The sequence below is a fragment of the Scomber japonicus genome, chromosome 8 (assembly GCF_027409825.1).
Source record: "Scomber japonicus isolate fScoJap1 chromosome 8, fScoJap1.pri, whole genome shotgun sequence".
Classification (NCBI taxonomy): domain Eukaryota; kingdom Metazoa; phylum Chordata; class Actinopteri; order Scombriformes; family Scombridae; genus Scomber; species Scomber japonicus.
The window spans coordinates 17,237,171-17,251,653 of record NC_070585.1 but is presented as its reverse complement, the minus strand read 5'-3'; the positions used below and the strand labels follow the sequence as shown (position 1 = coordinate 17,251,653).

Here is a 14,483-nt window from a genome sequence, read left to right as displayed (position 1 = left end):
AAGTTTTCTACCAAAATCAATTCATTGTTTTACCCACCAAAACCTGACTTTAGTTAACTAGTTTACATGGTTTTTTATGATTTTCCAGGCTATATTATTTACTCTGGTAATGTCAATAAATAAAACGTTTGTTTTAAATGTATCTCTTGCATGCACTCGCTTCTCGTCACTCATTTGTAACCCTTTCTTCGGAGGAAATTACAGAAGTGGTGGTTTGTGGGTGATAGGCGCTTCTCCACTTACTTCAGAGTCTGCACTGCTCTGACAGTTTTTAAGAAGAACTGCAGGGAGGTTTTACAGTCTGGGGTTTGAAACACAGCTACGCATTCGTAGTTCTCTATCTGAAGGAAAAGACTTTGGTAAGTTTGGTTAGGAGTTTGTCTGAGAAGAGGTCTGGAGCAAAGTCTGTTGATTGCCTCATCTCTTTGTTCATCACAGTTGTGTTATACACAGCTGACCTGCTGATCTGTGGTGCAGGATGTCTCAGATGATGAAGATGCTGCAAATCTCTCTGAGAGCCCTTCTTCTTCTGCTACCCTGGTTTGGTGGACTGGTCATCGGAGAGATCAGCCAAGACTTCTCCCAGTGTCTTAATTTCTTCTACAAGAAAACTCCACCACAGGGTATCAGTGCAGGTGGATATGTTCCAATATGCCAGCGCTACAATAACCAGTACCACTTTGCCAGTTTGTATCACCGGCAGCATCGTGCACCTTTATACTCTGCGTATATACTCAATCGTGCAGATGGTAAACGGCCTGATGTCCCGTGGATGTATGAACCACAGGTGAGTAACACAGTGTGTTGCAACAACTCTGTTATATTCTGTAATTATACCAATTTATTTGGGGGGGGGGGTGGACTAGTGTCCTAGTGTGACACAGCAGCAATTTCCTTTAACAGCACAGTGGGGCTGTGTCAGACATCATTTATATATATATATATAATATATCATGATGTGGTAATGTATAAGATAGGATTACAGGTGAGAAATGCAGAGCAAAGTAAAGCTGAGCACTTTTTGTTTACATGGTGTGCAAATTTTCCTGTTCTTCTACTATGGTGTTATTGTGGAGTTAAGTGTGTCCATATTAATTGGTTCTCATGGATAAACAAAAATGCTGCATTTGCATGAAGATATAATTACTTTCAGATGGTGGTGGGACAATAGATGTGGCAGGAAGGAAGTGCTGCAGTTCCTGTTTGATACATGAGTGTTGTGGTCAGTGCACAACCTTATGCAAGTTTTTGCAATTACATTCAAGCTGAAGCAACCTCAAACTATGTTGTCAGTAATGTTATATATTCTAAGAAGAAAGTAGTATTTATGTTTAATTTTCTCTTTTCCAACAAGTTCTCTGAATCAGTCACACACCGATTTATGTAATGCAGGCACACAAACACTTCTAACAGTTCAACTCAACAATAAAGATAAATCGACAGCAAAACAGTCCAATACCTTATACCTCTTCTCTCTGTCATTAAGCTGGTGTCTCACAGTGAAAGTCCAGATATGCAGCCTTTCCCAGTCCCACAAAACATCTACAGTAAAGTGAAGGACAGTCAGGCGGTGCTTTCGGACTACAAGAACTCCAGCTACACCAGAGGCCATCTCAATCCCAGCATGCACCAGATGACAATGGATGATCGTACAGCCACCTTCACCTTGACAAACATCGTCCCTCAGCAGAAAGGCTCCAATGCATACACCTGGAATCAGCTAGAGAGGGAGGTGTTAGAAAGAAAGGTCTTCTGCAGAGGGCCGATATATGTGATCACCGGGGTCATGCCTTATGAATCTGGAGCTAGCTGGATCAAGAAGAGGGTGTCTGTTCCTGAGTACATGTGGTCTGCGTACTGCTGCCCATCTTACAAATCTAACCTTCCTGACTCTGTGCTGCCATTCTTCCCCACGTATGCTGCAGTGGGGAGAAATGACCGCAACAGTGGAGAGGAGATTGTGCCGGTGAATCCCAATGCGAATGATAAGGAGCGGGGCTATGATGTGAGGCGAATGTCCCTGCAGGACCTGGAGGGGATCCTAAACACAAGGCTGAAAAAGCGTGTTACTCTGTTTAGGGGACTCTGTATGAACAAAGAGTGACAAGCTTCAGTTCTGTACACAATTCATCCATTATCACTAGAGCTCTTATTGGTGAGCAGTAGTCATTAAATATGGTATAACCCTTATTTCTTCATTACTGAATAAATATTTGACTGTCTTGGTTGAAAATGTTTGTCATATTTCAAAGGATGATCTTCCAAAAATCATGTTTAATGTCATCTTGTAACCTCACAATTATCCATTAAAACAAGATGAAAGTGCGAGGAGAGCCTTCTGATGAACTGACATGTTTATTTCTTATTAACATGACCAAAACACAAACATACAAAACACCAAGCTGTCAATTATATTGTTGGGGGTGGGGAGGACCAAGGCCATCAGTTTTAAACTGAGTGAATTATTGATAAAACACAAACATGTACATTTTATTGATCATCATAAATAAGTACAAGCTTTGTACAAATAAGAACACCTCCAGTTAAAATGGCTGAACATCTTACAAAGAATTTCCCATCAACTTTGGACATTTGCCGTCTCTATTAACTCAACAATTATCATCCACACATGTAGCTGCTTCTTGATCTAGAAGTCAGTTTAACTTATCATCCTGTCAATGTTTGCAAGAAAGGTAACTCCAAATCACTGAGAATAACCCGAGCATCTACCAGTCACATTCATCACCTAAATTCTACCACATTCAAATAAAAAGTTGCACTTTCTTTCCAGTTCTATCATTGATTTTGAAGTACAGGCTCTAAAAACACTGGTGGCTTTTCAGCTGCTCCACATCACTGAAACCCGTTCCACAGTTGGAGCACTGCAGGGTTGCCTTTTCACTGTTGTGTATGAGTTGGTGTCTTTTTAAGTACTCCACACGACTGAACCGTTTTCCACACGCTTCGCACCCGTACGGACGTTCACCCGTGTGGATCCGCTGGTGACGTTCCAAGTTGCCTAGACGACTGAAGCTGCGTCCACACTGCGGGCACCGGTGTGGCCTCTCGCCTGTGTGCACCAGATGATGGCGTTCCAGGGAGCGTGAGTGTGTAAAGCGCTTCCCACAGATCTCGCAGCAGTGTGGCCGCTCGGCAGCACAGGCACACTCATGGTTCTTAAGTGCCCAGGAGTGGCTGAACGTGTTGCCACAGTGGGCACAAGGGAAAAGACCCTCCTCTCCTCCGCTGTTCTGTAAAAGGGCACCACCCAGTGGACAGGGGTGGTCCTCCATCTCAGCCTCTGTGGTGAAGCCTCCTCCACACTGAGGGCAGAAGTGGAGCAGGTCAGCACCAGCCTCTTCTTCCCCTCCGCTCTCCCCGACACTCCCTGGAGCAGACAGGTGAGGCAGGTGATCTGACTCTCCCTGCTCTGACGCATCCTCTCCACTCATGACAGCAGCTGAGTCGCCCTCTCTCATCTTCTTCGACCAGCCCGACTTCAGCTCTGCTACTCCGAACATGCCAGCTCTCATACGGTCCTTCACCCGGGTTTGCCCTATCTGGTCTTCTCTCTGCAGGGTGGGTGGCTGAGGATCCAGCTCTTCGTCTTGCTCCATTCCATCGAGACCAATGTACTTGGGGGCCAAGCTGATCTCGCTACCTGGTGCCACCTCTGAGCCGGGGCTGACAGGCTGGGAAGCCGTCATGGAACCCTGCTCACGGCCCCTTTCAGCCCTCAGTGCGGACTCCAAACCCCTCAGCTCGTCCATGGTCATGCCCCCCTCTGATGGCTCTGTGGATCCCACCTCCCAGTCCTCCTCTTCCTCCTCCTCTCGCTCTCCTGGATGAAGGGTCGGAGGACGATCTGACAGCTCTCCTGAGAAGAGACAGTGGGGGGAGGAGACATGTGGAGGAGAGAGAGAGCTGACATAAGCAACCATTTCCACTTCATTTCAAACTATTGCTCTTTGAACATCCTAACTTCCCCTCCCTCAATCACTGTGTCCTGGGCTTCTTACCTTCGCTTTGGGCTCTGGAGCCTGCGTGGAGGTTCTGGTTGGGCAGGTCCATCTTCAAAGCCTCCTTGATAAGCTTGAGAGAAGCAGGTTGATAGCCCTCTGTTTGAGAAAACTGCACAAAGAAGCACAGAGGATTATAGAAACAAGCAGGTCAAAGTGAATGAGAGCTTCTGGATAAATCAACGTGAAGTCGTTTTTTTGGTTTTAAGTGTATGAATCATAACAGCCATGGGTAGAAAATGTTCATTATCTCAGGACACTTGCTGGTTAGCTCAGAGTACAGAATTAGCTATTAGCTCTAGCGATCTTGTCAGAGCTGCTTCTTATGAAAGTACTGGAGGGTGACAGATCATTTTGCACAGAACCTGGTGAGGAAAAAACACTTTGCTCCAAGGTGAAGACAGCTCACATTGTTCCTTTGTGTTTATGGCTGTTAAATGAATCGTTTGGCTCTACAGTCGATGCTTCTGTGATCAGTTTGACACACGTTCAGAGTTTCAGTATGTGACATGGTGACAGCTAATAAAAAGGTGCAGACTGATGACTTTGAGTGGAAAATGCATCATGTTATTACACTTTTCACAGAAGAAAATAATCAAACAGGTGCGCAGAGTCTCTTTTTATGATCTTGTGTGGCTGATAAATAATACTTCAAAACCTGTGTTGTCACAGTGTCTTATGAGTTTTTGCACCAATGTAACACATCTGGCATATTTACATTGTCTGGCATACTTTCAGGAGACAAGAAGGTTTTAATACATGCCTAGTTTATTAAGAAACCATCCAGAGTGAGAGAGCTTCTCTGCCCTTAACTTGTGCAGGAATTTCATACTACATGTATGCTCCTGTTACTTTCTTTAAGTTAACAGCTTCTGTGCTTTTAACCTGTGCTGCCTGTTGATAATTTGGGGACACTCACAGTTAATTTCTCACTATTTGTGGAGCTCTCTTTGTGTATAGTGTCTGTATGTGTTATCATTGCTCACTGGAACTCCAAGCTTCATGTTAGCCAGCCATAGATGAAAGGCTGAGACAGATGTGTGTTTAAAGGGGTTTGACAAATATCATAAACAGATTTACCCTAAAATTGTATTTTGACTGGTTTCCAGCAAGTTGCTTCATTTTTAAATAATGAAAATGTCCACATATAAGCTTTCATTACATTGTGGTGACATGTTTTCTACCCCTGTGCAGTGAATGTATCCTGGATTGTTTGTAAAGCAAGATATGCAATTTTAAAAAAAGGTAAATTGTATTGTGTTTTTTTGTTTTGAACTTTTCTGTTAATTTACATGCAACCCTCATCACGGACACCATTACTTTACCTCAATAACAAAAAGCTACATCATTTTCCTTAGGGGTTTCTGTGGTTATAATTCTTAACAGCTATTTTATTAGCCACCAGAATCACTTTGAAATGACTTGACAGGAATTCTGCATGCTCTGAATATTCAAATATGTAAGAAAAGTGAAGAGTGGATCTGTGCTCCTGCCACTTGGCCATGTGGTGGAATAGCAAGCAGCTTTTCACCTCTGCCAGTAGTATTTTCACCTAAAAGCTTGCTGCTCTTGAGATGTGGAGAGCCCCACTCAAAGCGCTCATCGGGAAGCTAAATATCAAATCAATAGTGTTCCCTTTATCCACTCCATCTCTGCAGTGATTTGATGACTGAAGAAAACAAGCTAAACTCTGTCTCGCTGTGTTATCTCGCTCTTTTTCTGTCTGCGTTCTTTCTCATTCTATATGAAGCTGCTGAGTGATGCAGAGATGCTGTGCCACTTTCTCCTCCTACTCCTCCTACTCCTCCTACTCCTCCTCCGAGAAAGCCTGTCTCCCTCACCTCCTCTTTGATGTTGGCCGTCTCCTCCCCCTCACCGCTGAGGCTGTCCTCCCCTTCATCGTCCTCCACCATCCCTCCCTCCTCCTCTTCGCCCCCAGGGAACTGGATGAGGTACATCTCCCTGGCCTCCTTCCCCCCTCTTCCTCCTGCTCCTGCTACCATCCCCACAGCTCCTCCACTTCCTCCTCCCCCAGCACAACCGCCGCCGCCACCTCCTCCTTCCTCCCACACACCTCCAGGCCAGCCTTTGCCATAGGCTGCTGCCGGGCCCTTCTTTGACTTGCCTCCTGGGGAGAAGACAGGAAGATGAAGGAAGGGTGGGAGGGAGGAGAGAGAGGAAGGAGAAAGTGAGGTGAGGAGGGGGGTGCAGGAGAGAGGAGAGACAGGAAGGAGAGAGAATGAAACATGAGTGGGAGCCGGGTAAGTGGGAGGAGATGATTGGAGGGCCAGGAGAGAGAGATGAAGGAGAAAAGAGGGTGGAGAAGTGGGAGTTGACGAAGAGGAGGAGGGGGTTTGAGAGGCAGAGGGGTGAAGGAGTAGAGAGGAGGTTGGGGGAAGGGAGAGAGGAAGAGGAGCATGGCGAGGAGGAGGAGGAGGAGTAGGAGGAGGAGGAGTGAGCATGATGAATGAGTGAGGAGAGAGGGGGCGTAGAATGACAGACAAGATGGAGCGAAGGAGAGAAAAACACGTGACAGGGAGGAGAACAGAGAGAGAGACAGGCAGGGAAGAGAGGGAGAAGTGGAGTTGGAAGGGGCCGCAGGGGAGAGAGGAGGAGGAGGAGGAAAGGGAGCACATGTTGGAGGAGGCAGAAGAGTGGGGGGGGGGGGGGGGGGTGACGAGGTGGAAAGAGAGGGGGGAGAGAGAGAGAGAGAGCGAGAGAGGAGAAGTGGAAGTGGAGAGGGAGTGTGTAATTATAGTGGCAGTGGAGAGGAGCGGGAGAGGAGTGGAGTGGAGGAGGTGGGGAAAGGGGGAGGAGAGGAAGGAGAGTGTGTGTGTGTGCAACGTGATGAAGGAGAGAACCGAGCAGGAGAATTGTATTGGAGGAGGTGGGGGCAGGGAGAGAGGCAGGGAGGAGGAGAGGGCGTGAAGGAGAGAGGAGCGGGAAGGGGAGGAGGTGGAGTTGGAGAGAGACAGAGAGAAGTGGAGTGAGAGGAGCAAAGCAGGGAGGGAGGGAGGGAGGGAGGGAGACAGAGTGTGCAAAAGCACAGAGGAGTGGGAGGGACAGAATGCAGTGGAGAGAGAGAGGAGAGGAGAGGGGGAGGTGAAGGACAGAGGGAGCGAACATGAAGAGGAGGCGGAGGAGGAAGGGAGGAGGGAGAGAGGAGGGAGGGAGGGGGGGAGAGATCAGCTCTTGCCAGATGGTTTCCAACAAAACAAGTGCGTCTTCACATAAGCCCTGACTACACAGCAAGAACCCAATTTCTCACATTAAGAAACACAATCATGTATTCATTCTAATGACAACTTTCTAACGTGACACCAAATAAATGGAACATGAGTCCCCTTGTTTTGGGAGTAAAGGCCATCAGAAATACTTACGGGTCCCCATAACTTTTCGTTTCTTCCTCCCTCCGGCCCCTTCCTCTGCCGCTGCCAGGCCAGCGTTGCGGCGGTGGGAAGCCCAGCCCAGCCCGTACACTCGCTCGGTCCTCAGCTTGCCCTCAGTGAGCCTCAGTCGCAGTTTGAGAGCCTCGTTCTCCTTCCTGTTGAGGGACAGCTCCACCAGGTAGTCGTTCACCGTCTCCTGGAAGAGTTTGGTTATCTCACACACCGAGGCTCGGATCAGACTGTCCATGACAGCCGTCAGATGGGTTTCAAACGTGCTGACCGATTCCTCCATCATCCTGGCCACAGGTTCGACCTGATCACGGATCAATAACAGTATATCAGAACCATGAATACCCATTGGGATCACAACAGTTTCTCATTGTCTTATCGATTTGATAGCCAAATGTAGTCCTTGTTATCAATGTTACAGGAATAAGGTTACTTTATTTATCACTACTAGCTATCTCTCGTCATTTAGTTAAAGACTGTAGCTTTATCAGTCTGTTCGAGAAGTACAAAGACGCTATTGTAGTTTAGTATGTACTAAAATCAAGACCTGGTATTGAACTTGTACAAGTGGTCGACATACAATAATACTGAAGCAGAAGGGGAGCAGTAGCCTCTCCGTAACGTTGGAAAGTGATCGTGTTAGCAGCCTGGCTAATTTAGCTTTCCATATACGCACCGTTTGTTGGATGAAACCAGGAGGAGTAGGCGTGAAGCGGCGACACACCGTGTGATTTCACGGATCAGAGATAATGTTGCTCGGTAGTCGTAAGATCAGAGACACGGCGACAAAGGAAAGTGCCATCCAACTTCTCCCCTCTCTCTCCCTCTCTGCCTCTGTTTCCTCCTCGCCTCCTTCAGCTCTGCTTACTGATGCTTGAGGAAACTGCGCATGCCCAGTACCGTAATTACCCTACACTGAAGAGCAGCCGCACCCAAGAAAGCAACGCTCCGGATTATTTCACACATCACTTTCTATTTTTGTGTGACCTCAACAGCTGAGGTGATTGCTGTTTTTATTTTTATTGTGTGTAATAATTTTTTTTTAAATTAAGTGTATACAAAACGTAATGAAACACTTAGAGAAGACAACTCATTACAGTAAATAAACGAGAAATAAATAACAGAACAAATAAAGTAAGAGAAAACAAAATAAATCAGCAACAACTTAAAGCAGCTACCAATACAGTAATAAAAAAAACAGTAAACAGTGACGATAAATGAAAAAAAATAAAGGCGCACCATGTATCAATACATATGGTATAGCACATTTTCCTTTAAAAAACACACCATCAAATTAGACAAAACTTCATAAAACTTTCACTTCCTAAATCACTATTTAAAAAAGAAAAGAAAAAAGATATAATACCAGAAAAAATACCTATCGCCCACCTGGTTGGCGTTTTATCCTCCAGGACGGAGGGGGGCGCTGTGGTCACTTTGCCACTGAGAGAGGAAGATACGTATTTGCATCATTACTCCGCCTGCAGACGGGTTTGTGTGAGGTGCAGGAAGAAATAGAGAGCACTGCAAAAAGCAATCATGCCGATGTTCGTAGTGAACACCAACGTGGCCAAAAGCGATGTGCCGGCGGCTCTGCTGTCTGAGGCCACTGAGGAGCTGGCCAAAGCGATGGGCAAACCTGCACAGGTAGGTCAGGGGTACGTTGCTTATCCCTGCATGAACTGCGCTCACCTGGGTCTCACTGTGAAACTCTATCCACTTTGATGATCACCTCAATGAATCATCTTGATAAACTTCACATTTCTGTTGAGTGAAGACCAGCACCTGAAGCCTGATTTACGTAACTGCAGCAAGCTGTGGATGCCTACTTATCGTGTGCAGTGCAAACACACCAGTGACTACGCTGAGTTAGCATGGGTAGATGATTGATGAGTGGAGTCAGTTTTCTAAACTCACAAGTTTAAAGCTAATCTATCATAAACTGAGATGAGTTTAAAGCAAATCTATCATAAACTGAGATGCTGCTTCTTCTTCTTTTTTTTTTTAGACTTTAGATCAACACCCACAGGCCTATAGCTGTGATAATGTGAATGTACCATCTGTATGTGTGAACTTTATGCCAATTCATAACACATAGACCTTGCTTTAACTAGCTTGTGCTTAAATATCTATCAAACTTTATTCATGTACACCTTTCATACAGGCTAGTGTAGTTCAAAGTGCTTTACAGTTGACTGACAAGCTGATGAATAAACAGAATAAGTGACACCATAAAGAAAAGGAATAAAAACAATGGGAGAACAAGAACAAATTAAAAGACAAAAAATGAGACCAATGCAAAATTAAAGATAAGAATAAGATAAATGTTTTATTAAAAATTAGAGTACAAAGGTTAAAATAGGTAAAAAAGACAAAAGAGTAAAATGAAATAAAAGAGATGAAGTTCAATAAAAGCTAGACTAAAACTAGGTTAACTAGGTGTCAATAGCTGCCACTGATGGAGGCTGCTGCCTTTTGGGATTTTGGAGATCTTAATGAGCAGTATATATTCTGTTATTTAATGTTGGAGGCTAACTCTGACATTGTTTAGACTAAATGTCTATTAAATCTGTTTGTTTCAAGGCTAAAATGTAAAAAAATACATTAAAATATATGAATATATGAAGGGGAATCTATTTCTTCACTAGAAGATACATACGAAACAGCATTTAGACCATCGTGTATGGGTGGAGCTGCAGTGGGTTAGTTTGGATTCATTTCAAAAATCTTCAGTACAGCGTAACAGTGATATGTAACATGCATTGGCTTTTTTAATATACCCAATGTTGTTGCCTGACCTGAGTTTTGTGTATCTGTCGTGTGATCACCAGTACATTGCTGTGCATGTCAACGCTGAACAAATGATGATGTTTGGAGGAAAGGGAGACCCCTGTGCACTCTGCTCCCTCCACAGTATTGGCAAGATCAGTGGTGCCCACAACAAGCAATACTCTAAACTACTGTGTGGACTGCTCAACAAACACCTAAGCATCTCTGCTGACAGGTACCTAACTCACACAATACTGCACATGATTTGATAAGCCAAAGACGGTTATAGAAATATACTGACTCAGACACCCTTGTATCTCATATACCTTGCTCACTGTTAATGTCCAATCTCATTAACCTATTTTTGTGTCTATTTCAGGATTTATATTAACTACGTGGACATGGATGCCGCCAATGTGGGCTGGAACAACACTACATTTGGCTGAGATGGAGTTCAACAAACTGAAACAGGAGCTCATTCCAGTAGTTTTCAACATGAATGAACATAGTTTAACATAGCAGAATGGAGAAGCAAAGACGCCTGGTAATACGCCATTAACATACTGTTCAACTGTCTTAAATGCACTTATCTAGACCCTTAAGCTTTGCACTGATCTTTTCCCGTTATAATAAAGGAAACCTTGTAGAACATAAATTCATCTCTGTTTTCCTTCATTGTCTATGCTCACAAAGACACACTTAGTTTTTGCCATTAGATTTAAAAAAAAATCTTTTTCACTGCAGACAAGCACAGGTCTGATTAATAACATAAATAGTCACTTTTCACTGCACACATTTTGACTTGTAGAAAGTAAGACCGTAGCAAGGACATTGTCACCTCCTTGAAGCTTATAAACCTTTTGAACAGATGTTTAGAATAAGCTAAAGTGATAAAATGGACAAATATCAGACAAAAAAAGGTGACTTTTGGCCCCACTTTTACGGTTTGAAATTGGATGCAAGGAGAAAATGACAGCCCAGTGAATGTTACACTGAAGCACTCAGTTGAAGAAATTATTCATACCAAGTTAAAGGCAGCTGTTAATTATCTACTGTACTGTCTGCTTGAGACTTTCTGTCCCAAGTTAAAGTCTGTTGACCTTTGCCCGATATTGTGAAACTAAGATTTGTCTGGTGTATTGTTGACATAGTGGGAACTGTTCATATAATATTCTGATTTATTTGCCTCATTGATTTTTTCTGACTGATGGGGCGACACCATTTTGTTCTTCAGTGCATATATGATATACATGTTCTACTTCTCTCCATCCTATATGGTACAGTTTGTGTATAGGCATGTACACATGAATATGTTTATGTACAGTAATGCTTACTGTAGTGATGGAATAACCAATATAACAGCATATCTTGATAAAACTGTTTTAGTTGGATTCTCACTAGAAAATGACCATAATGTTATAGAACACACGCGTACCTTTATCATGGCTGAAGATGGAAACAGCTATATTTTAGTGGCAGAGAGAGAAAAACACACATGAAATAGGGTATTGTGTTGTTGACCAAAATAAAGTGCCACATTGGACCTGAGGAGAAAACATGTGCAGTGTAAATTATGTCTGTTAATGAAGTTCTGTTACTAAAATAAGACCAGGCATCGGGCCTGAATGATTTCACACCACGGTATGAAATCAATAACGAGCACTTTACCTTCTCTGCCACAAATGACATACTTGCACTTATATGACTGGTTAAAGTGACTGCTAGAGGGACCCTGGGTCTAATGCCCTCTTCAAATAGCAAATTAAAGCTTTTTTGGGGCTCCAATGTCGCCAGTGCTATAAAGGTAGTATGTAACTGTAGGTATCTGTCATTTAGCCAAACAAGGAATATCTTTACCTATAATGATTTAGCTTAAAAATCCATGACAGAAGACACCAGTGCTCTTGTTACTATGGCCTGCCAACCTCTGCCTTAACGGTGTAACATTTGCACCTATTTTTTTGTTTGTCTGTTTGTCTGCTGCTTCTTTGTACATCGATACAAATGAAAAAAAATTAACACACTGCTTTTTAAAACAATAAATACTTCTTTCGCCCCTGATTAATGTGTTATTATTTATGTATTATGTTTTGATAACTTATTTTTATATTTCATTTATTTACCATTTCATATTTAAATGGATTGATAGCTTGTTTTCCACACATTGGAATATTGAATTGTACAATAATGTCCATTACATGTCAAACAGCTGGGTGTCTGTGTGTTTATAATGTTCAATAAAGAGTGAAAAAAAAGAAAGAAAAAAAAAAAGAAAAGTCGCCTTCAGTCCAAAATGGTGGAGGTGTCGCTGTTTCCCGGCGCGGCGCTGATGTTCTATGGGACGACCAATTAGCTTTCACTTCATATCACGTCAGCCAATCAGAGGCAGAGTGGTGGGGGCGGGTGTTAGCAAAATGCGGGTAGGAAAAAAGCCCGTCTGCTTTCCGTCCTTGTTGGAAATCCTAGGAAAAATGGTGTGTGTCACGCGTTTACACACTTTAGTTAACGACGCCTCATGAGAAACACATGCCATATCTCGTTGTCGGTGTGTGTCGGTTTACATTTTACACAGCAGCACGTTCATCAAACGGAGCTTGTAACAATAACTGGCGTTTCTTCTGCTAAGCGGTCAGTATTTTCTTGCCCGTTACATGATCAGCTTTTATCCTGCAGTTTTTAGTCATTATGAAACTCCTGGTGTGTAAAGTTCGTTTTTGTTCCACTTTTCGTATGTCCTAAGCTGATCCATTTAAGTCAATATTCAGATTCATACATTAGCTAACGATTATGTGATATTGAAATGAACTTGTTAACCAGAGGGCTAACGTCATGGAAGATCATTCCTGAGTTTTCTCTCGTAAAGCTGTGAAGCGCTCATTGCTGAATGCTTGTCTGCATCTCAAGTTAAAACACTGTGGTCCTCATTCACATGATTGGAACTGTTTCAACTCTACCTGGGTTTCACATACACACCCCCCACCCCACAATCACTTTATTTATAGAAACTGTCACTTATAACGTGTGACATTATTACAGTTATAGAGAACAATAATGAAATAAAGGTAAGAGGACATGACTTCACTTTCAGTAAGTTGATACAGTTATCATAAGACAAAGGTTTAAAAGAAATAATGACAGAAAAGATAGAAATATTTCATTCATTAATTTCCTAAAAACATTTTGGAGCATACTTACTCATTTCTTATTGTTTATAAGTTGGATAGACTCAAAATACCTTTTAAATTCAGTTTTGAAAGGTTCAAATGATGGGTGAGACCTTTTATGCATTGATTTATGCATGTGAAAGTTCTCATTAAAATTCATAAGTTGACTATCCGTTGAACTTTCTGTTTTTTGTATACATAGTATAGTATTATGTACTTGGCTTTTTTCTACCAGTTGACTCCTATTGATTTGGCCATTGAGTGTAAATACCCAGCAACCCCTGAGGGTGATGGGTAGCTGTCACTAATCTGGTCTCTTATCTCTCTTTTTAGGGGTGAGCAGCATTACACAAGACTTCCCAAGGCAAGACATCTGTAAACAGTTGCCTTCAAAGATGGCAGACTACCAGATGAGACATTTCAGGGCCCAAGTTGCTATGGACTCAGTTCTGAGGACAGCAATGATAGAGATAGCGAAGATCTTTGAGAGCAGTCTACATGGTCATCATATGGAGATGGCACAGAAACAAGAGGAGATAGCTCTACTTAAACTGAAGTTACAAAGCGCAGAGCTCAAGCTGAAAGAATGTCAGAATGATGCTGACAGAAGAGCGGAGAATAATCAAATTCAGATTGATGAAACACAAAGAGAGCCTGAAAACACCCCCAGGCAAACCTCTCATGTTCCTGAGATTGATTTTGAAGGTATCGTGTTCAAATGATGAAAATAACTTGTGTTTTCTACTGTGAAAGACATTTTCTCATTAAATATACTCACTATTTTTAGACTTCAGTGTCAAAGTGAAAACCAATATTTACACATAATGTTAGTACAAATACACATTACACAAAATAACAGACAGCATCACTGTAACTAACTTCATCATACACTTGTATATTATTATATGAAAAGCAGAGATGTCACAAAGTGCTTCACAGAGGAAATCAAGCATAAACATACAGACATAAAACAATAAAAAAAAATGGAGAATAGAAATATTGCACAAAGGAAAGGCTTAACAAAACTTTTTATTTGTATTCTGTTGTGGCCAGGTGTTTCTAGTGCATCACAAGTTGAAGATCACTTGTGTTTTTGTGTTCTTGTGCAGTACCTGATGACTGGTGTGCTCCTC

At 42.8% G+C, this 14,483-nt stretch overlaps 3 protein-coding genes across 3 annotated transcripts; 2 read left to right on the top strand and 1 right to left on the bottom strand.

Annotated features, from left to right (window-relative positions):
* The first annotated feature begins 275 nt into the window (after nt 1-275).
* Nucleotides 276-2,145, top strand: LOC128362922 (endonuclease domain-containing 1 protein-like). The gene is made up of 3 exons (XM_053323785.1): nt 276-359; nt 478-787; nt 1,487-2,145. Exons 2-3 carry the CDS (start codon nt 479-481, stop codon nt 2,102-2,104), a joined length of 927 nt encoding a protein of 308 aa, XP_053179760.1. The 5' UTR covers nt 276-359; nt 478; the 3' UTR covers nt 2,105-2,145.
* A 670-nt stretch (nt 2,146-2,815) lies between these two features.
* On the bottom strand, nt 2,816-8,244 carry si:dkeyp-121d2.7 (zinc finger protein 436). The gene is made up of 5 exons (XM_053323784.1): nt 8,094-8,244; nt 7,400-7,721; nt 5,861-6,147; nt 4,020-4,131; nt 2,816-3,877 (listed from the first exon to the last, which is right to left on the bottom strand). Exons 2-5 carry the CDS (start codon nt 7,701-7,703, stop codon nt 2,820-2,822), a joined length of 1,761 nt encoding a protein of 586 aa, XP_053179759.1. The 5' UTR covers nt 7,704-7,721; nt 8,094-8,244; the 3' UTR covers nt 2,816-2,819.
* A 641-nt stretch (nt 8,245-8,885) lies between these two features.
* Nucleotides 8,886-10,843, top strand: mif (macrophage migration inhibitory factor). The gene is made up of 3 exons (XM_053323765.1): nt 8,886-9,064; nt 10,249-10,421; nt 10,566-10,843. The coding sequence occupies exons 1-3, from the start codon at nt 8,957-8,959 to the stop codon at nt 10,630-10,632; spliced, it is 348 nt and encodes a 115-aa protein (XP_053179740.1). The 5' UTR covers nt 8,886-8,956; the 3' UTR covers nt 10,633-10,843.
* The last annotated feature ends 3,640 nt before the right edge of the window (nt 10,844-14,483 follow it).